Genomic DNA, 18,475 nt, shown 5'->3' with positions numbered 1-18,475 from the left:
CTGCTATTCAATCCCATCCGTTTCAGTTTATTTAACAACTTGTCATGTGACAGCCTATTATAAGCATTTCAAAAATCTAAGTATACCACTGTATATGCACCCTTGTCCACGACATTTGTCACCTTATTATAACAAGGTGACATTTGTCACCTTGTTATAATACATAAGTAAGTTAGTAAAACATGGTCTCCTGTGCTGACAACCACAGAGAATACTGCTGTTATCAACCTATTTCTGTATTCTTTTCTCACCAATCTCTAACCACAACTCCAGACATACAGATTGGTCTATAATTTGTAGCTATGGCTTTATCACCACTCTTATGCAGTGAAACAATTTTACCTTCTTTTATTTCTCTCTCTTGGAACCTGTGCTGTTGTAAGAATTATTAAACAGGCATGGCAATGCTACTGTCAATTCCTGAAAAACATTCCCTTAAGATACATGATATCTTATCAACACCTATCGCCTTATTGACATGAAGTTTATCATTTCCTCATGTACCTCCTGCTTACTCACAATTAAGCTATCCTCTCCTATGTCCTCTGCACTTCATACGATGAAATATGTTTGAGTTTAATAAATTGAGTTTTTCATAATTTCATGCTGATGAGGATGAAACACCCTTATAAATTATTCACTGAATACCTCAATGTGTATTTTTTAGCAGTTACCAGTTCTTTTGCTTCACATCTTATTTCTTCTGTTCTCTTACTCACATCGCTTATTCCTCCTTGTAGCAATAGTCTCTTTAACACCGACTCATATCAAATCCAGTCAGATGCATCCCACACATTCACAAACTCCACTCCCTTCTCCTCACACAGCTCTGCCAACATATTCATGATCCCTGCTCTTATTCTCAAAATGTGCCCATTTATTCCTAATAGTCTTTGCATATCCCTTTCATTATCATCTTCCTCAACCGAGGCTACCATGAACAGTAGCTTTCCAGCCCAGTCTGTCAGCAGCCAAGTTATTTAAATTTCCTTAAGACTTCAGACCACTTATGCTCTTGATGTTTTCTATCCATTTCCTTCTTTCTTCCTGACAGTATCTTACCGTTTTCTCTTCCATTTTGGAGAATTTGAGAAAACCTTTTAGTAAGCCTCATAATGTTGGAGGCTTAATGGATTATATATAGCACTCGGATAGGATTAAAACAGATTTTAATACTTCCTATATTTTGTCTCAGTCACTGAGACATCATCAGCGATTACAAAAAACGAATGTAACATATACACAAATACCACACAATACTAAGCTAACGAATGTAACATATACACAAATACCACATAATACTAAGCACCACGTAGATAGGACTTTAGTCATGGGTGACTATAGTCCTATCTAGGTGGTGCTCCCTTTATGAGCGATTGTAGGTGGCCTAGAATGTAAGGTGGGATCTCTGATGATTAATGTTTCCCAAATCTTTGGAAGTTTAATGCAACCATATTTATTTAGATTTGGTTGATTTCTGAGAGCTGCTGCAGATTCTAAAAATAGTCTTTTTTTAATTTACTGTGATGGAGCATGGTGGGTTGTATCCAAGATATGGTCCGCCAGGCCTGACTGGCCATAGTCCTGGTTGCAGATGTATGACTTGTGTTCTTCTAAGTAGATGGTTTCTGATCTACCTGTTTGTCCAGAGTATGCCAGCTTACAGTAACAGGGTACTTTATAAACTCCAGGCACTGAAAGAGAGAGGAGGGAGCTGATCTTTTGTAGAACAGATAAGGATAGTAAGTTTGTGGTGGGGCTTAAATGCTGTGTGAAGGTTGTACTTTTTTTTTAAAGTCTTGGCCATTTTTTCTGATGTGCCATGGATGTAGGGTATGGTGATGGCATTTCTGAACTCTTTCTGAAGAGATGGCCGGGGAATGGGGGAGGAACCGATTATTTTTTTTTTAATACTATAATCGCTGTAGCTATTGGAGAGGCAGGTGTTGTGTGTGTGGTTGAGTTCAGTTGAAAGGGCGGTTCCACTGGAACAGAGATTGTGGGCTCTCTTGGTTAGAGTTTTAATAATGGCATATTGATGAGTGAGATGGTGGTGGGAGAGTTCGTGAATGTATCTGCCTATGTGTGTGTGTACGTTTTCTTTATGCGGTGAAGGAAAGTGTACCATTAAGAAAGCATTTAACTAAGGTGTCTCTAGGAAGGGTAAATTATTGTTGTTTTCCTTTTCCATCATAAACTGGATTCTTGGATGTAGACTGAGGTGACTGAGGAAGGAGTCTAATGTGTTTGGGCCATGAGGCCAAATAGAGAACACATCATCTACATATCTTAGCCAGATTGAAGGTTTGAGAGGGGACTGAGTCTATGGCTCATTTGTCAAAATTTTCCATATAAATATTGGCAAGGGGGGGGGAGCCCATGGGGCAATTCCCTCTGTTTCTAAATTTTGTTCTTCCAAGAAAAATTTAACCAGAATTGATGGCAAAGGAAAAGAGATCTAAGATGTCAGAAGGAAAATTGTTTTCTAAGAGTGTTAAGGTATCAGTTAAGGGAATATTAGGGTTTTAAAATGGGTAGAGTTATTTATATAAGATGTGTATGTATAAGTCCAGTGGGGAGGGGGATCAGAGAGTTAGCCAGCTGTTTTGACAGTTTGTAGCAAGGTCCGTTAGTGACATCTACTATAGGTCTTGGGGGGAGGGGGGGAATTCAGTTTGTGGATTTTTGGTAAACCATATATTCGGGGTGGGTAGGAGGGGGAGCAGAAAGGTTTGAGTTTTTTCGTAATGTCTGGAGGCCAGGAAGATAATTTTTTTAAGTAAGTTTTTTAATTTTTTAACCTGTGTTTTTGTGGGATTGTGTTCTAGTGGAATCTCAGAGAATAATCTCCATTTTTTGATTATATTCCGTGGCATTAAGGACGACTGTGGCATTATCCTTATCTGCTCTGGTGATGACGATACTTTTTTGTCTTTCCATAATTTCCTGAGCAGTGTGTTGGCCAGGCGATAAATTACTTTTTAGAGGTGACAACTGGCGAGGATGTTGGCGACTTCATGTCTGATGTTATTTGCTATCTCCGGTGCTGAGTGACAGATCCCGCATTCGATGTTATACATTACATCTAGCACCGACACTTCTTTCAGTGCGATGGTGAATTTGTGTGGCTGAGGCTTAGGGCACTGATGGCATCATCGTTGAGCCTTTTGGAAGATAGATTAACTAAGCATGATATGGACATGTGTACAGATAATACATACAGATAACTATGTATTATCTGTACACATGTCCATACCACTGTAACTTTTTTACTTTGGTCTTGTTATTATTGAAATATGGTAGTGAAATTCTTTATGATCTCCTGATTGGTTTCATCCAGTTCATTTCCTTCTATATCTAAGTTACGGTCTCTATTTTTTCCTATTGCAATTTATTTTGGTTTTATTAAAAAATTTATCTTCATTGCTCAGTCTTTACTGATTTTATGTGGGTTTTCCAAAAACTTAAAACAAAGTTTTTCCATATTATGTGTAAATAATTTGTGGTAGTACAAGTTATGGTACAAATTGTCCATTCACAGTTATTTCCATGTTTTCTGGAATATACTTTTATTGCCCCTTTACTTTCCACAGTTCCTTACCCTATCTTTTTACAAAACATTTAATTTTACTGCCTCCAATGAGACTATCCCTGAAGCTCTCATACTAGTGTTGTTTATCACTCCTATACTTGGGTCTTTATGTAAACTCACATCATGCTGCCTAATTATCAATATCCTCCCTAAACATAGTATTATTTTATTATTATTATTTGGTACCTCCATGAAGGCCAAAATGACTCATCGTAGGAGAGCACTCTATTCATACAACCCATCATCTACAGCACTTAAACCTTCATCTGCTCAACATACATCTATACACTATTTGTCTGCTGCCCACTAATAGTATTTTTGTCTGGTAATTGCATGTTGGCCAATTTGCTGCTATACAGTTTCTGAGAGAAAAACTCTACTACCTATGTATGAGATTGGCCAAATCACCTTCAGTTGAATACACATAAAGGCTCCTTGTTTTCACCAGAAATTGGCTAGCTATGTAGCACTGCATTGCAACTCTCACTCAAATGCATACTAGCCCCCCCTCCCCATATCCACAAGGTCTATCCTCATGCACCCATCAATCATGTCATAATCATTGCCATGCTCTGTTATCGTGCTTAATAATATACTAACATTCTTCCACTTCACTTTCTGACACCACTTGCATCCAGTGCTACCTCATTCACATTTCCACACTTCTCCTTTATACATTCTCAGTTACTTATGTTCTTCTTATTGTCTTCTCTCTCAAACACATCTTCATCTCCTGCTGTGTTTGAGCATTCTTTGCCATTTAGTCTATATACAGCACTATACCACTGTATGTCTTTCTGCTACTATCATTCATCTTGAGGTAATCTTTCTCCAGCATCTTTGCTACATTTTCAACGCCAGTTTATTCTCCAAATTCTCTATCTCAGTATGCACCTGCCTGAGTTTCTTCCTCAATTTGACTGATTTGCTTCTAATATTGTCATTTATTTTCACATCTTTCATATCAACTTTTCTTATCACTTCTCTTTACCCTTCCACTTTCTTTCACTTCCTCCTCTTTCTTGCCAATACTCCAACTCTACTGTGAGATTTGGCACTATCATCCCACATTCATTGTGTTCCTCTTTTGCTCCATGTGCATCAATTACAATCTCATTCATGCTGCTTTCAGTTACTTATTTTGTAACAAGTTTACTCACATGCTTTTTTTTTACCATTTACAGATTGCTTCTTCGCATTAACATTCTTTCTTAAAATTAAATTGTTCTCTTCATGGCATCTTACATTCCACATTTGCACTCCTGCTACTTTCACTCAGTCATTTGTGCATATCATCATCTTATTAAAATTGCATTTTGTTTATACTCTCCTGCCATCTGATTTAAGGATCTACAACTTATTCATATAATTTAAAGAACATGTATAACACACTTCATGCTTACAAAATTACTAAAGTCATATCTTACATTACTAAAGTGCATATCTTACAAAAGCAGTGCTAACTTGATTACCACACCAGTCCTGAAATTAAACTAAAATAAACACTTTTCCAGTACTTAACCTCCTAACTCCAAATGAGCAACTTTTGTAACATGTCTTCCTTTTATGTGCCCTCAAACACCAGTTTAGCAAATGTTAGGTGTGTGTGACTTTTTTTTATATTTCTGGCTGCTTTCCCATGAAGATGCTATATTTCCATATTCAGAATTCTATAGTATTGTTTCATTCTCCTTGTTAAATTTTATATCGAATCCTTTGCAACTTTTGATTCCATTTCTCTAACTTTTTAGAGATTTGATATTTTTTTTAACACTTAAATTACTTTTCCATTTGAAATGGAAAAGAACTTTAGTCTTCCTTGATAAACTATTTTCCAAGGCATTCAGTATAAGTGTTATTCAGTAAACACTTATACTGGTATGGCTGTATGTCATCCACCAGTATATGGGTTTCAAATAAAACTTTTCTTTTAAAGCCTAACTTTTGAAAATACTGGTAAGTATTTTCAAAAGTTAGGCTTTAAGCATTGAGCAGTTTCATTATTAGGACAAGCAGTACACTACAAACAGCAAACTATGTTAGAAGCTTGAAACAAACAGTTAAAGAATTAAAACAAAGTCTGTCCCCTAAACTTGATTATATACAAATCATCTCTCTCTCTGTTCTATATTAAAGTAGCTTGATAAACCAGACTGTATCTGAAATGCCAAAATATCAGAACAGTCTACAAACCAATAGATACATGTTTGTTTGTTTTTTTTATTTTGTTTTACCTACTTAAGACTGCTCATATCCTCTCTAGAAGGTTAAGGGAATATGTATGTCAAGCTCAGTATTTTGGATGGATGACACTCAACTGCAGTCACAAGAAAATATTAGATAAAATACAGAATTATGAATAATTTAAGCATGAAGTGCACCTGTGCTTAGCATGTCATAGAAAGTGATCACTCATCAAATGAAAAAAGGGGGGGGGTATTATGCAAATCATTTGAATCAGATAGGCTGTTTCTTGATGCCACTCAGGTCCTACAAACGAACTGCATTTGAACTGATAGGCTAATTTTAAGTGAAATTTGATACACTTCCCTGACTGCCCTTTAGATATTAGATATAAGTGATATTCGTTCACCACAAGAAGTGCAATATTTACACTTCTAGTATCAGAGTTGTGATTGATTCTTGGGACATTTCCTTAATGTGCTTCAGTATATAAATAATGCTAGCTTAAGCTCATTAAATGTTAGCCTTGTGAATATTTATTTTTGTCAATATAAATTAAACTATTGTGTATAGTTTATCTTCTGTAAAAAAAAAAAACAAACATTGGACATAAGAGTTGCTAACAACTAGAATCTGAATATCGAAACATTTATGGTAATTATTTTTCCTTGTGCCATGATACTCTGTGCATAATTAAACAAAAAAAAAAAAAAAAAAAAAATCAAGGAAACATTGAAAATTTCTGCATGCTGTTTAAGTTTCTTCTACAGGATTGCTCAATTTTTAATAGCCATGTATTTCTAGTATGTACCTCTTCTTTGCGATAGTTGTTTCAGAATCATCATCATAATCAAATTCCTAATATGTACCCATGGGGAGAGGGGTACAGATTATTATGATAGTACTATATGAAAATGTTACATCATTACTAACTTCCTATAATTTTCTAAAATTAACCTGTTATCTATCAAGATTCCAATAGTATCAGATCATACTTATACCAGTATCAGTCCACCTACATCTTGATCTTTCACTGGGTCTTTTTCCTGTCAACCTGGCAATGAGCACTTGCTTTGCTAATCTTTCCTCTCCCATTTTGTTTAACTGGCTATACCACCTGATATTAGTTCTGCTAATATACTCCTGAATACAAGTTCTTTCCTAAAATCCTCATTTTTTAATACAATACTCACATTGATGCCATCTGTTCACTCTCCTAATCTGTCTCAGAACTCTCACATCTGTAGTCTTCAGTCTTTAATCAATTGTTTTATTTCTAACCCAGCTCTCACATCCATAAGTTAAAATTGGTTTGAGCACTGTCTTGTATATAGCCAATTTTGTGTTTTGACTAATTTTTCTCTTATTCCATGTAAATTTATTCAGTTAGCTTGTACCTTAAAATTGTGCCTAAAGAGTTGAAGTATTTTACTTGTTCTCTAGGTTCTCCATTCAGGATACAGTTCATATTTTCAATGTTTCTGCCTATTTAAATGTTTCCAATCCATAGTGAAATACCATTAGTCCTTTTTTATCGATTAGTCAACATTTACAGTGACTGCATGATGAATGATAACATCAGTTTTTCATGAAAGCAGTCTTCTATAGCAGAATTCGTTTTGAACAAAATATTCTCCATCTTTGCCCTAATTAATCAACATTCACGATAAAATTATTATAAAATATGCCATATTGCTTCCCATGAAGCTGCATGCAGTTTTTGTGATAAATGATGAAAACTGTAAATTTCTTAAAACTAAGAAAAAACAAAACTCATATAGTGTGCTATGGAAATTTCTGACTTGTTTCTGTTGAATATTGTTATAAAATGATACAGCTTTCTTGTTTTCAGCTTATGCAGTGAATGATTACAAGAGATAAGTGAATGTAAGAGATGCTCTGTATCTCTTGCATTCATTTAGCAAAAATAGCACATATAAAATGCACTCATTTTATGTGCTATTTTTAGAATTTTGTCTGTCTGAAAGAACTTCACATTCATATCTTATGCTAAAGATATTGCACATACCATTTATCATGAGCCATCCTTTTATAGTCATATTATTTATATGTGCTATATTAAGAACAAGAAGGGGGGAGAGGGGAGATGCAGCAGAAAGTGACTTCATAGCACAATTGCAAGAATAATTGACCATTGCACACTTCTATTTAGAAAAGACCTGAACTTGATTCTTGCTGTGATGAAAGGAATCTTGATAATAGTTTTTGAATTGAAGGTGAGTTAACTGATCTCATATGGAATTAGCAGTGTCTCTGGGAAATTTTTGCTTTTCATCCCACATATGGCCAAATGGCCAGAGTATACAAACAACTTACGACAAAAAATACTGTCAATTGGCAGTAGATGGCATGTGTAAGTGATGGTTATTGTCATAGTATGTAGATGAAGGATTAAGTGCATACAGTTCGTTGCATGGACTGCCCTCCCATGATGAGCCTTCTATGTAATAATAATTGAAAATGACTGCTATTATCTGCAGCTTTTGCCCAAGTGATGGGGGAGGAAAAATACCAACCAGCCTACACCAGAGAATGAAATACATCTGTGGTGTCTCCAGTTTTATAGACTTCTTTGTTCTTGCCAACCATAATCAGACTGCTCAAATAATAATAGGCAGTTTGAATTATATTGTTTTTTAACCATGGAAATTCTAACATAGCACATCATACTTTATCTACAATTCATATTTTTAATTAGAAATAGATGATGTTGCATCATTTCCTTTAAATTTGGGATTTTACTCAAAGAATACTGTGAAGCATTTCATCATCATCTGGATTTTTAATAAAAATAATTTACTGCCCATCTCATGGTTCTGGGTAGTAGTTGTCCAAAATGGAAACATTTTTAAAAAAAATGTTAATATATACCTTTTAGGACTGCTATTGCTATTAATGTTACCTAACTTGAGTGATAGGTAACATTAATTCATTTCCACTAAACAAATGTTTAGTGGAAATCAATGATATATTATCACTACTAGGTTCCTCATTCCACTTTACTGTATATGTCACAATAAAATGTAAATATAAAGTTATTAATTACCTTCTATGTGTTTGTCAATTGCTAATCACACCCTGGCTTTCCCTGTGGATTACCAATGTAATCCCTGCATTTTAACTCTGAACATAGAAACAGAATACACTGTACTGCAGCAATTTACTTCATTTTTGACATGTATGACTTTTTTTTGAGGAGTAGTCACAAGTCCTTTACAACCATGTGGTTGCATATGTAAAATATAAAGCTGCTGTATAATAAATTTTGTTTCCATGTTTATAAAAGCATGGTGTGTTATTTCTGATAAATTTTTAATATGTAGTTTTGTCTAATTAGCGCTGCCATCAGCTTGAAGCATTTCAGTCTGACTGCAATAAAAAGATTGAGGCTAATGAAAAGGATTTAGCAGAATGTCGACTACTGATCAGTCAGGTAAAGTAGTGACTGAGTCTTAATTTATTTGTAACATAATGATCTGTTATTAACATTAACTTCTTTACTCACATTTTTTATCCCAAATATGTTTGCATTACATAAATATTTTTCTTTATTTAATTTCATTACATCTCTTATTCAAAACTAAGACAATTTTTAAGATTAATATTATGGTCAGATCTCTATGGATTCACATTCAGTGTCGGAGTTCACAAACCTCAAACTGTCAGTCAAACTTGACTATTCTTTTCAGTTAATACACTGTAGTATTCAGTTAATACGTTAATACTCAGTAAATAGTTTTTGTTCCAAATTTTTTTGAACAAAAACTTTGTTCCAAAAAATTTGCTCCACATCCCCCTGATTGCACTCTTTTGATGACCTCTTGTTTTATTTGTCTCCTTCCACTCTTTGAATAATCTTGTCTATATTATTCTCATTAATCTGTCTGTATACCCAACATTCCAGAGACCTGATGCTACTACATTAGCCACACTCATCTGGATCCTTTCAAGTACCTCCTTATACACCTGAAAATAAGATGACCAAATCTGCACATTAATCCATATGTGGTCTGATCAAGGTCTTGTATAGTGGAACTATGACCTCTTTATTTTTACGCATCAGTTCCCCTCATTGTTGCAATAATCCAATGGGGGGGGGGGAATTATTGATGCTAACCCATATTTCTTTTTTGGGAATTGGCTGGATGTGAGCTTGTGTCCTTGCTGTGAAGTGGATGTGAGCTGATTATAATATAATGTAGAGATGATCAAGGGAACAGGTGTTAGTTTAGGAGCATTTTGGTATGATATCATCAAGACCAGAAACCATTTATTGGGATCTGGGTTTCAGATTCTTCTGTTGCCTTACAATAAGAGGGGCCAAAGGAGGGGCATGCGGTGCATTTTTTTTTTTGGAATAGTTGGAAGTGATTTACCTTGATCAACTGTGCAAGACTTGGATGAGAAGAATTGTGCCAGGAAATTAGTTTTATCATTAGATGATGTTCCAAATTGTGCCCAGTGGTCCCTTTGTAAAGGACCAAAAGGCATGGCTATTTGTGCAAGAAGCAAATTTTCTAAATTTATCTCAAAATCAGATTTAGCTTTGTTAATGATTGTTTTGCAGTGGTTTGTAGACTTCAGTAAACTGAAGTCTACAAACTTACTGTTTTTTGAGGTGGTGGAGGGCAGTGCTTTAGCATACTTCTTGGTAAACTATGGCTTAGATGTTGATCAGAAATTTAACAGAGTGTGGAATGTGTGCTCCATCTCATCTTCGCTTTGCAAATTTAAAACCTTACTCTTTACATCATCTAAAGACTATGTATGCATCTCTTGTTAAATGCATTTGTCACATCACCCTATTGTAATAGACGAGTACATTGACAAAATATGATCTCTCTTTAACAAACCTATGCTGACTATCACAGAGGATCCACGTGTTGTTCAACACGTGTGTTTTTGAGTCCCTAAATCTACAAATATGAGTGCTGATCACCGTGTACCCTAAAAGAAAGTATCACAGAGGATCCTGTTGGTATTGACCCAGTTTTCTTATCTGTCCTTTCTGCCATCTTTAACCATATTTCAGACATGTCTGCCTGTAATTCATAGCTTCATTATTATCACTCCCTTTGTGAAGAAGAAATTTTTTTAAATTTCTTTAACAAGTATATTAAGGTAAAAGGGTATCAAGTTTGCTGTTAACATAGGAACCCTCCCAGGTATAGTTTAAGACAAATCACCTCCAACTATTTCAGGAACACTGCAATCACATCCCTCCTCTGCCATTCTCTGTATACTCAAGCTGCACGTCTTACTGGGTAAAATGCCTTGATAAACTATTCATTGATTATGTTAACTATATTCTCTATAGTAATCAATCTTTCAAAATTATAGGAGGATAACTAATGTTATCCTCCTATAATTTTTCTATTTCTGCAAATTCCATATCAAAAGAATCCTGAGAATTTTTTCAGCCTCATTAGTTTTGTTCATGCTATACTTTCCATACCAAGGGAGTTTGCCTTCCTATAAACATCTTATAACCAACTATTATCTTCCATTCTTATACTGCCTCCATAATGCTGCCTTTTTTCCAGATAGTATGCTTTATCTCTCAATTCATTCACTGATTATTACAAATGTCAGAAGGTTAAAGTGGCCTTTAACCTTCTGACATTCGTAATACTCTCAGACCTTGCTGCTGTTTAAATAGATTGTACTAAGCAGCATTCATCTCATTTCCACTTAACTGTATTCTGTGTATTGCTCCTTGCTGTTTCCATTTAGCTCTCTCCATAATTACTTGTTGTAATTCCATATGAATCCTTTCCTCATAGAAATACTCATGTGACTGGCCACCATTACAATCACTAGCCAACTAAAGGCATATTTGATTCATCATTTTCTGATAAGATGATTGAGACCAAGAATCTTAGTCATCGTGCACCTTCCATTGCATTGTCCAAGTTAATTGATTATTCTTTAAGAGATACTTATGCCATGAGAGGTTTCTTTACTTCGCATGAAAAAAACATAAGGAAAGAAATAATAATATTGCTTAATAAGTAATATTTATTTAGAGTCATATATTTCAGCCTGAATATTACAGGCCCATCATCAGTGGTCTGTAATATTAACTATCATTGCCAAATGATGGCCTGTAATAGCCAGACTGAAATATACGCTTTAAATAAATATTACTACTTATTTCCTTGTTTTTTTATGTGAATTAAACAAGTTAGTTGATTCCTCAAACTTCTGATTCATTTTTCTTACTTCTGGACACCCTCTTTTCATTTCAGTATATATATTACATAATTAAAATTACTCATAATGATCACCCGTCTCTTGTTTGCCAAACCAATTTTGCCTGTACATTTGTATTATCACCACTCTCCACCTTCCCAGGCCAAGAGCAACATCAGTTTAAATATCTTGTCTGTTCAAAACCACTGCTACTATATTCACTTTGACCTTATGTGGTCATAATTCCTCTGTTATCATTATTAGTATCCTCCTCCTTTCTTTGCAATTCCTATCCTGAAGAAGAACATCAACTCCCTCTGTTTTTGTTGTCATCAAGATATCCATTTTCATCCAAACATGTTTCACTTAAATATCAATTATTAGACAAATTAATCAATATAGTAGTTTGATCACTTTATTTATGATACTTTTAGTATTCATAAACAAATAGTAACTCATTTATGCTTATGACCAGGGCATGAAAAATGCACTGATTTGATTGTCCATGACAAGTAAAAAAAAAAAAAAAAAACTGGAGTTTCAGGTTAATCATTAGTCTTACTTATGTAATGCTGATTTTGTTTTATGTCATAAATATAGTTTTTTGTGTGTTTGTCGATTACCACCGATTTTGTTTTAATAGAGTATGACAAATGAGAAGATAATATATGAATGCAAATTTTATCTTTAAAGAGCACACCAAGGTAATGATGATGTAACCAGTTAATCACATGTCATTCAAAAATAGATATTCAGTGGAGAGTGGTAATTAGTTTATTTCTTATCTGGAGATGAATATGTATAATTTGACTTAATAGTGGATATTAAAACTTGGAAAGTTGAGAAAGAAATATTTATTTTCCCAGAATCAAATATTTCATTATATTGATTGTAACCTAAACATTTTTTCAATTGCTTTCCGAGTTGCTGCTGTGTCAAATGGCATCACTGGCCCTACCATCCGATTTCATAGCCAATCAGAATTCAGAAATGTACCGATATAGATATATATTAGTCAACTATGATTTTATTTTATTGAGAGTTTCTATAACACTGAACATTATCAATATTGCTTCTAATTTCTTCTCAGAAATTTCTTGCTTTTTTTTCCCCCCATAAAAGTGAGAAGATACTGTAAACAAAAATATAACAAAAAAAATGGTATTATTAATAAAAATTAAAATGAACTTGAATCATTTATAAATTGCATGAATTTTTAGTTCAGAGAATGATAAACACATTACTTAGCTAACATAATTTGTTTTGACACTGGTAGTTATACAGGATAAAAATTAGCCATAGCATTAACAAAAGCTTATAAATTGACCAGATCCAAGAATAAACACCTGACTACAATATAATAGGTGATCATGGTAGAGTACACCCAGGCTGATATCTGATTAGAGAATGTTTGCTTTGCCTGATGGCTGAGCATAAAATTTTTAAAGTTTTGCTCTTAGTTTGGCCTCTTCTCTTTATCACCATGTATCCCATATTTTTCTGCAGATCAAGTTACATTTGCATTTCATGTAATTCCATTCTTATACTGACTCCATCATACAGGTATTCCTTATTGTTTCCATCTTTCTATCACCTTATGTTCTGTCTCACATTACTTAACTCTTACTTTGATCTCTTGTTCACATCTTTCATTACTCTCTCTATCATATCATCTCACATATCCCAAACAATAAAAAGCATAACAAGATATATAAAGAGAAAATTAAAAGAATTTAGCAAGTCTTCACCTATAACTTCAAATTTTGCACACCCTTTTACGCAGCAAGAAGTTGAAGCAGCCTTAAAGGAATTAAAGCCTGGTAAGGCTCCTGGTTTTGTTAACATTCATCCAGAATTTTTGATTAATCTGGGAAGAAAATGCAAGATTATGGTTAACAAAGTTCTCTACTGACATTCTTACAACTGGTAAACTTCTCACTATTTTTAAAAAAGCAAAAGTACTTTCAATTTTAAAGCCTGGTAAGCCTAATCGTAAACGGGAAAGTTACTGGCCTATTACTCTCCTCAGTTGTTGTTATAAACTCTTTGAAAGACTTATTTATAATAGAATAAGCTCCACAATTTTTAAAAATGTCACAACAGAACAAGCTGGCTTCAGACCAAATCGTGGGTGTTGTGACCAGGTTCTCTCTTTGGTAACTCACATAGAAGCTGGTTTTCAAAAAGGTATAAAAACATCAGCAGCATTTATTGATTTGTCAACAGCCTTTGACACCATTTGGAGACAAGGCCTTCTATATAAAATTATCCCATGTAAAACAATAGTCCTTATTATTAACAATATGCTAAGAGATAGAAGATTTATAGTGACTATAGGTAATAAAACTAGCAGTGAAAGGAAGTTAAATAATGGACTGCCACAGGGATCTGTTTTATCTCCGTTATTATTCAATCTGCATATATCTGATCTTCCCGTCACTACGTCAAGGAAATTTTGTTGTGCCGACGATATAGCAATAACTACACAGCATAAATGCATAAGTCGTACAGAAGAAATTCTAAAAGCTGACTTAACTATTCTGGATGAATATTTTAAAAGATGGAGACTCTGTTTAAATAGGAGTAAAACGGTAATATCTTGTTTTCATCTAAATAATAACTTGGCAAATGTGAAACAAAAAATTGAATTGAACCACACTATACTTCCATATAATACATTCCCTAAGTAGTTGGGAGTCACACTTGACCGTTTTCTCACTTTCCGGCAACATCTTTGAAACTTGGCATATAAACTACGAACACGTAATAATATCTTACAGAGACTCTGTGGCACTACCTGGGGATTCTAGAGCCTCTACTCTTCGGATAACAGCCCTTGCTTTGGTATTCTCGAGTGCCGAATATTGTGCTCCTGTGTGGCTAAATAGCCCTCACACAAGGATTATCAATTCTCAATTGAACAATACCTTAAGATTAATTACAGGCTCTATTAGATCGACCCCAACATATTGGTTACCTCTTTTAGCAGGCATTATTCATATAGAACTACGTAGATTGAATTCTTTAGTCCATGAATTCCAAAAAATTGCTGGTAATCCGAACTTACCTATTCATCAGGATCTCCCAACTCTTAACGTCAATAGATTGAAATCTCGCCATCCATCACTACGAGCTGCAGAAGAACTAGCACTAAATAATTTTAATCCTTTATCAAAGTGGGAAGAAACATGGAAGGAAAATATGAAAGAACATTTCATTAACATCTTTAAAGGTGATCAAATCATCACAGGATCAGATCTACCTCGCAAAACATGGACGGCACTAAATAGAATTCAGACAAATCATGGCCTATGTGGAGATGCTCTCTATAAATGGAACAGACAAACACTCTCCAGAATGTGACTGTGGTGCTCCATTATAGAACATGCAACATATTGTAACAGAATGCATCTTCCGTGTTTATCAGAATGACTGGAATGACTTTTTACAAGCGGCTCCTGAAGCTGTGACCTGGATTACGAACTTAGATCTGAATTTATAATGATATATATATATATATATATATATATATATATATATATGTTTCTTTTCCTTATTATAACATATAAAGACTTTTACTTTTAACTCTTGTTTTAATTTTTCAACTTCTTGGATTAGATCTGTGTTTTCCTTCAAAGTTTTAACTTAAAATATTTAAAATTTTTCAATTCTATTAATATATAATGACATCATGATTCTCTTTTTTAACATCATGTTTTTGCCATGAGCTATGTATGTATGTATTACTCTCTCTCTTTCATTACTCTTCATTACTCTCCATCCAGCAACAGCCTCTCTAGTTGACTCGTTCAAGTGTAATCAGTCAATCTTACATAATTCATCCCATATCCACAATTTGCACTTCTTTCTCGTAATAAATCTTTCATTCTCGATAATCTGCTTATATCCATCTTTATGTTCTCCTCTCCAACCAAATCATTCATTATTACAACTGTCACTAATTTTTGTTTATTTTTTACATTCAAAGTAATGTAAAGAATATAATATTCTGCTCATCTTGCCACCTGGAAAACAAATCTTGTCATCTCCAATTCACACACTGCTAATAATGGGATCTCTATACATTGCTACCATTCTTAACTGTTCAGTATTGCTTTTCACTCAGTTCTTTCACACCCCATTCAATTTATTATTATTTTTTGTTTTTTTAAGAACATTTTTTAATATTTCTGTTAAATATTAAAAATATTTTTTTAGAAATGTTTAATTTTCTGTTAAAAAGAGCACATTTTCAACATTTGATTTAAAATATCTTCTCATAAGTGAAGACATTTTAAATCAAGTAATTCAGGTGAATAAAAAAAAATCATTTCATGATGTATTATCAGAAGTAAAAGTAAAAACTTTTTTTTTTCAATGATAATTTTTTGTGAATCATACTCGCAAAATATTCTCGATATATTTGACATATTCTACCATTCATATTTATACTGCGCAGCTAATCTTTATTTGCAAACGGACGTCACATTTTTGTTAATCTAAATAAAAATTTGGCTGCATAAAAATGTGGCAACCATGTATAGGGTTATGAAAGCTTACTATTACAATCCATCAGTATTGCTGTTATTCTGTTGTTGTTGTTGTCATGTTGGATGTATGGTAGATTTATGGCTCCTCAGTAATTCCAATTGTCTTAACATTTTGAAGATTTCTAGGGAATAAAGAGATTGGGAATCACTGGGTCTTAAGCCTATGTTTTAGCCTTATGAATTTAGTTAGCATAATGAGTCTATATCATGCACCTGCTTTGGGTGTTTATTGCTGCTTTTAAACTTCTGTAATATAGATTCATTTGGAAGGTATTCTGTAATAAACCACATTTTAAAAAGACTCTCCTACTTTTGCATTTCTCATGGTAGGGTTCTTTGATCTGCTCTTTCTCTTCACATGCCCAACTTTGATATGATGTTTCTTGTTTTTCACATCATTGACAGTATATAGAAAACACACCTTCCATCCTGCTAGTGCCATGGTTTGATATCTCACTGGTCCACCTGGCTCTCGCTATCATCCCAAACTCCCTCATGTGAAGTCAATCCAAACCTTTGTCCAATTATCATTTACACTACACAACATAAATACAGAAATTATCTTCTGGAGACAATCTACCACTTGTTTATAGCCGATGTACTCACCACTTGTTTTTAGTTGGGTGTGGTACTCATGGATTCCTTTTAGCATGAAGATGTTTTTCATCATCATCATGTGTATCAAGGATGGCCTGTTCCGGCCTTAGAAGTCATCGTTTAAGAGGACGTCCTGGTTTTCATTTTCCTAATGGCTTGTACTTTAAGGCTTGTTTTGGTAATCTTTCTGTTTTCGTTCTTTGAGCGTGTTCCATCCATTTATGTTTATAGTTTTTAATTTTTTCTATTACTGGTTCTTGGTTTAATTCTTTCATAATTTCTTTGTTTCTTTTGTGATCAAATAGGTATGCTTTGCAGTTTTTCTCATAAACTTCATTTCTGCTGTTATTAATCTTTCTTTGTCTTTTTGTTTTATTGTCCAGATTTCAGTTCTATACATTAAGACTGGTAGGGCTAATGTATTGTATACTTTTAGTCTGGTTTGTTTTTGAACTAGGTTTGGTTTAAATATAGAGTTAATTACACTGTTGTTTTTAAATATTTTGCAAATTTCATGTTTATATCTTTTTCATTTTCATATGTGATCATATATCTTAGGTAGTTAAATGAATTCACCTGTTCTAAGATCTTGTTATCTGTTACTATTTTAGTTCTTGCTGGATCTTGTCCTTTAAAGACCATAGTTTTTGTTTTTTCTGTTGATATTATCATACCATAATCTTTGGCTATTTCATTTAGATTTAAAATAACTTACAGCTTTCTGTAAGTTATCATCAGAATTTGTAATTATTATTTGGTTGTCGGCAAAAAGAGTGTTTAAGTTCACTGTAGGAGAAAGTTTAATTCCTTGATGTAAATTTTTATTCCATTTTATTATTATTTCATTTAAGTAGATATTAAAAAGAGTTGCTGAGAGGGGACATCCCTGTCGGACCCCTTGGTTTATCTCTCTCGTATATGATAGCTCGTGATTTAATCTTTTACACTACATCTGTATTTGATTATTTTCATATATATTTGTGATAGCTTTTAGGATATTATTTGGTATCTGTCTTTCTTTTATTATGTTATGTAATATGTTACTTTTAACTTTGTCAAATGCTTTTTCAAAGTCAATAAATGCAGTATGTGTTTCTAAATTGTATTCTCTTCTTTTCTCTATTATTAATTCTAGGCAAAAGGCTGGGTCTATATATGATCGTCCTTTTCTAAATCCATTCTGTACTTCTAAAATAAAGTTTTCGGAATATTTCATTAGTTTGCTATTTAAGATTCTGCTATATATATTTTGTAACAGGAATTTCGGGTTTAGTATACTGATACCGCTATAGTTTTTAGGGTCATCTCTATTACCTTTTTTAAAGATAGGAATCAGAAT

At 33.7% G+C, this 18,475-nt stretch overlaps 1 protein-coding gene across 2 annotated transcripts in view; it reads left to right on the top strand.

Annotated features, from left to right (window-relative positions):
• Positions 1-18,475, top strand: part of LOC150105462 (kinesin heavy chain-like) — a 415,076-nt gene that overhangs the window by 257,421 nt on the left and 139,180 nt on the right. For both annotated transcript variants that reach the window (XM_090394832.1, XM_090394831.1), the window contains exon 16: positions 9,135-9,230. In XM_090394832.1, the coding sequence (XP_090250958.1) occupies positions 9,135-9,230 (96 nt within the window). The remainder of the gene's footprint in view (positions 1-9,134; positions 9,231-18,475) is intronic.

Source organism: Typopeltis vanoorti, chromosome 6 (genome assembly GCF_054136105.1).
Source record: "Typopeltis vanoorti isolate ZY-2024b chromosome 6, IOZ_Tvanoo_1.0, whole genome shotgun sequence".
Classification (NCBI taxonomy): domain Eukaryota; kingdom Metazoa; phylum Arthropoda; class Arachnida; order Uropygi; family Thelyphonidae; genus Typopeltis; species Typopeltis vanoorti.
Note: the sequence above shows the minus strand (reverse complement) of the source record. Positions and strands in the feature narration are given on the sequence as shown.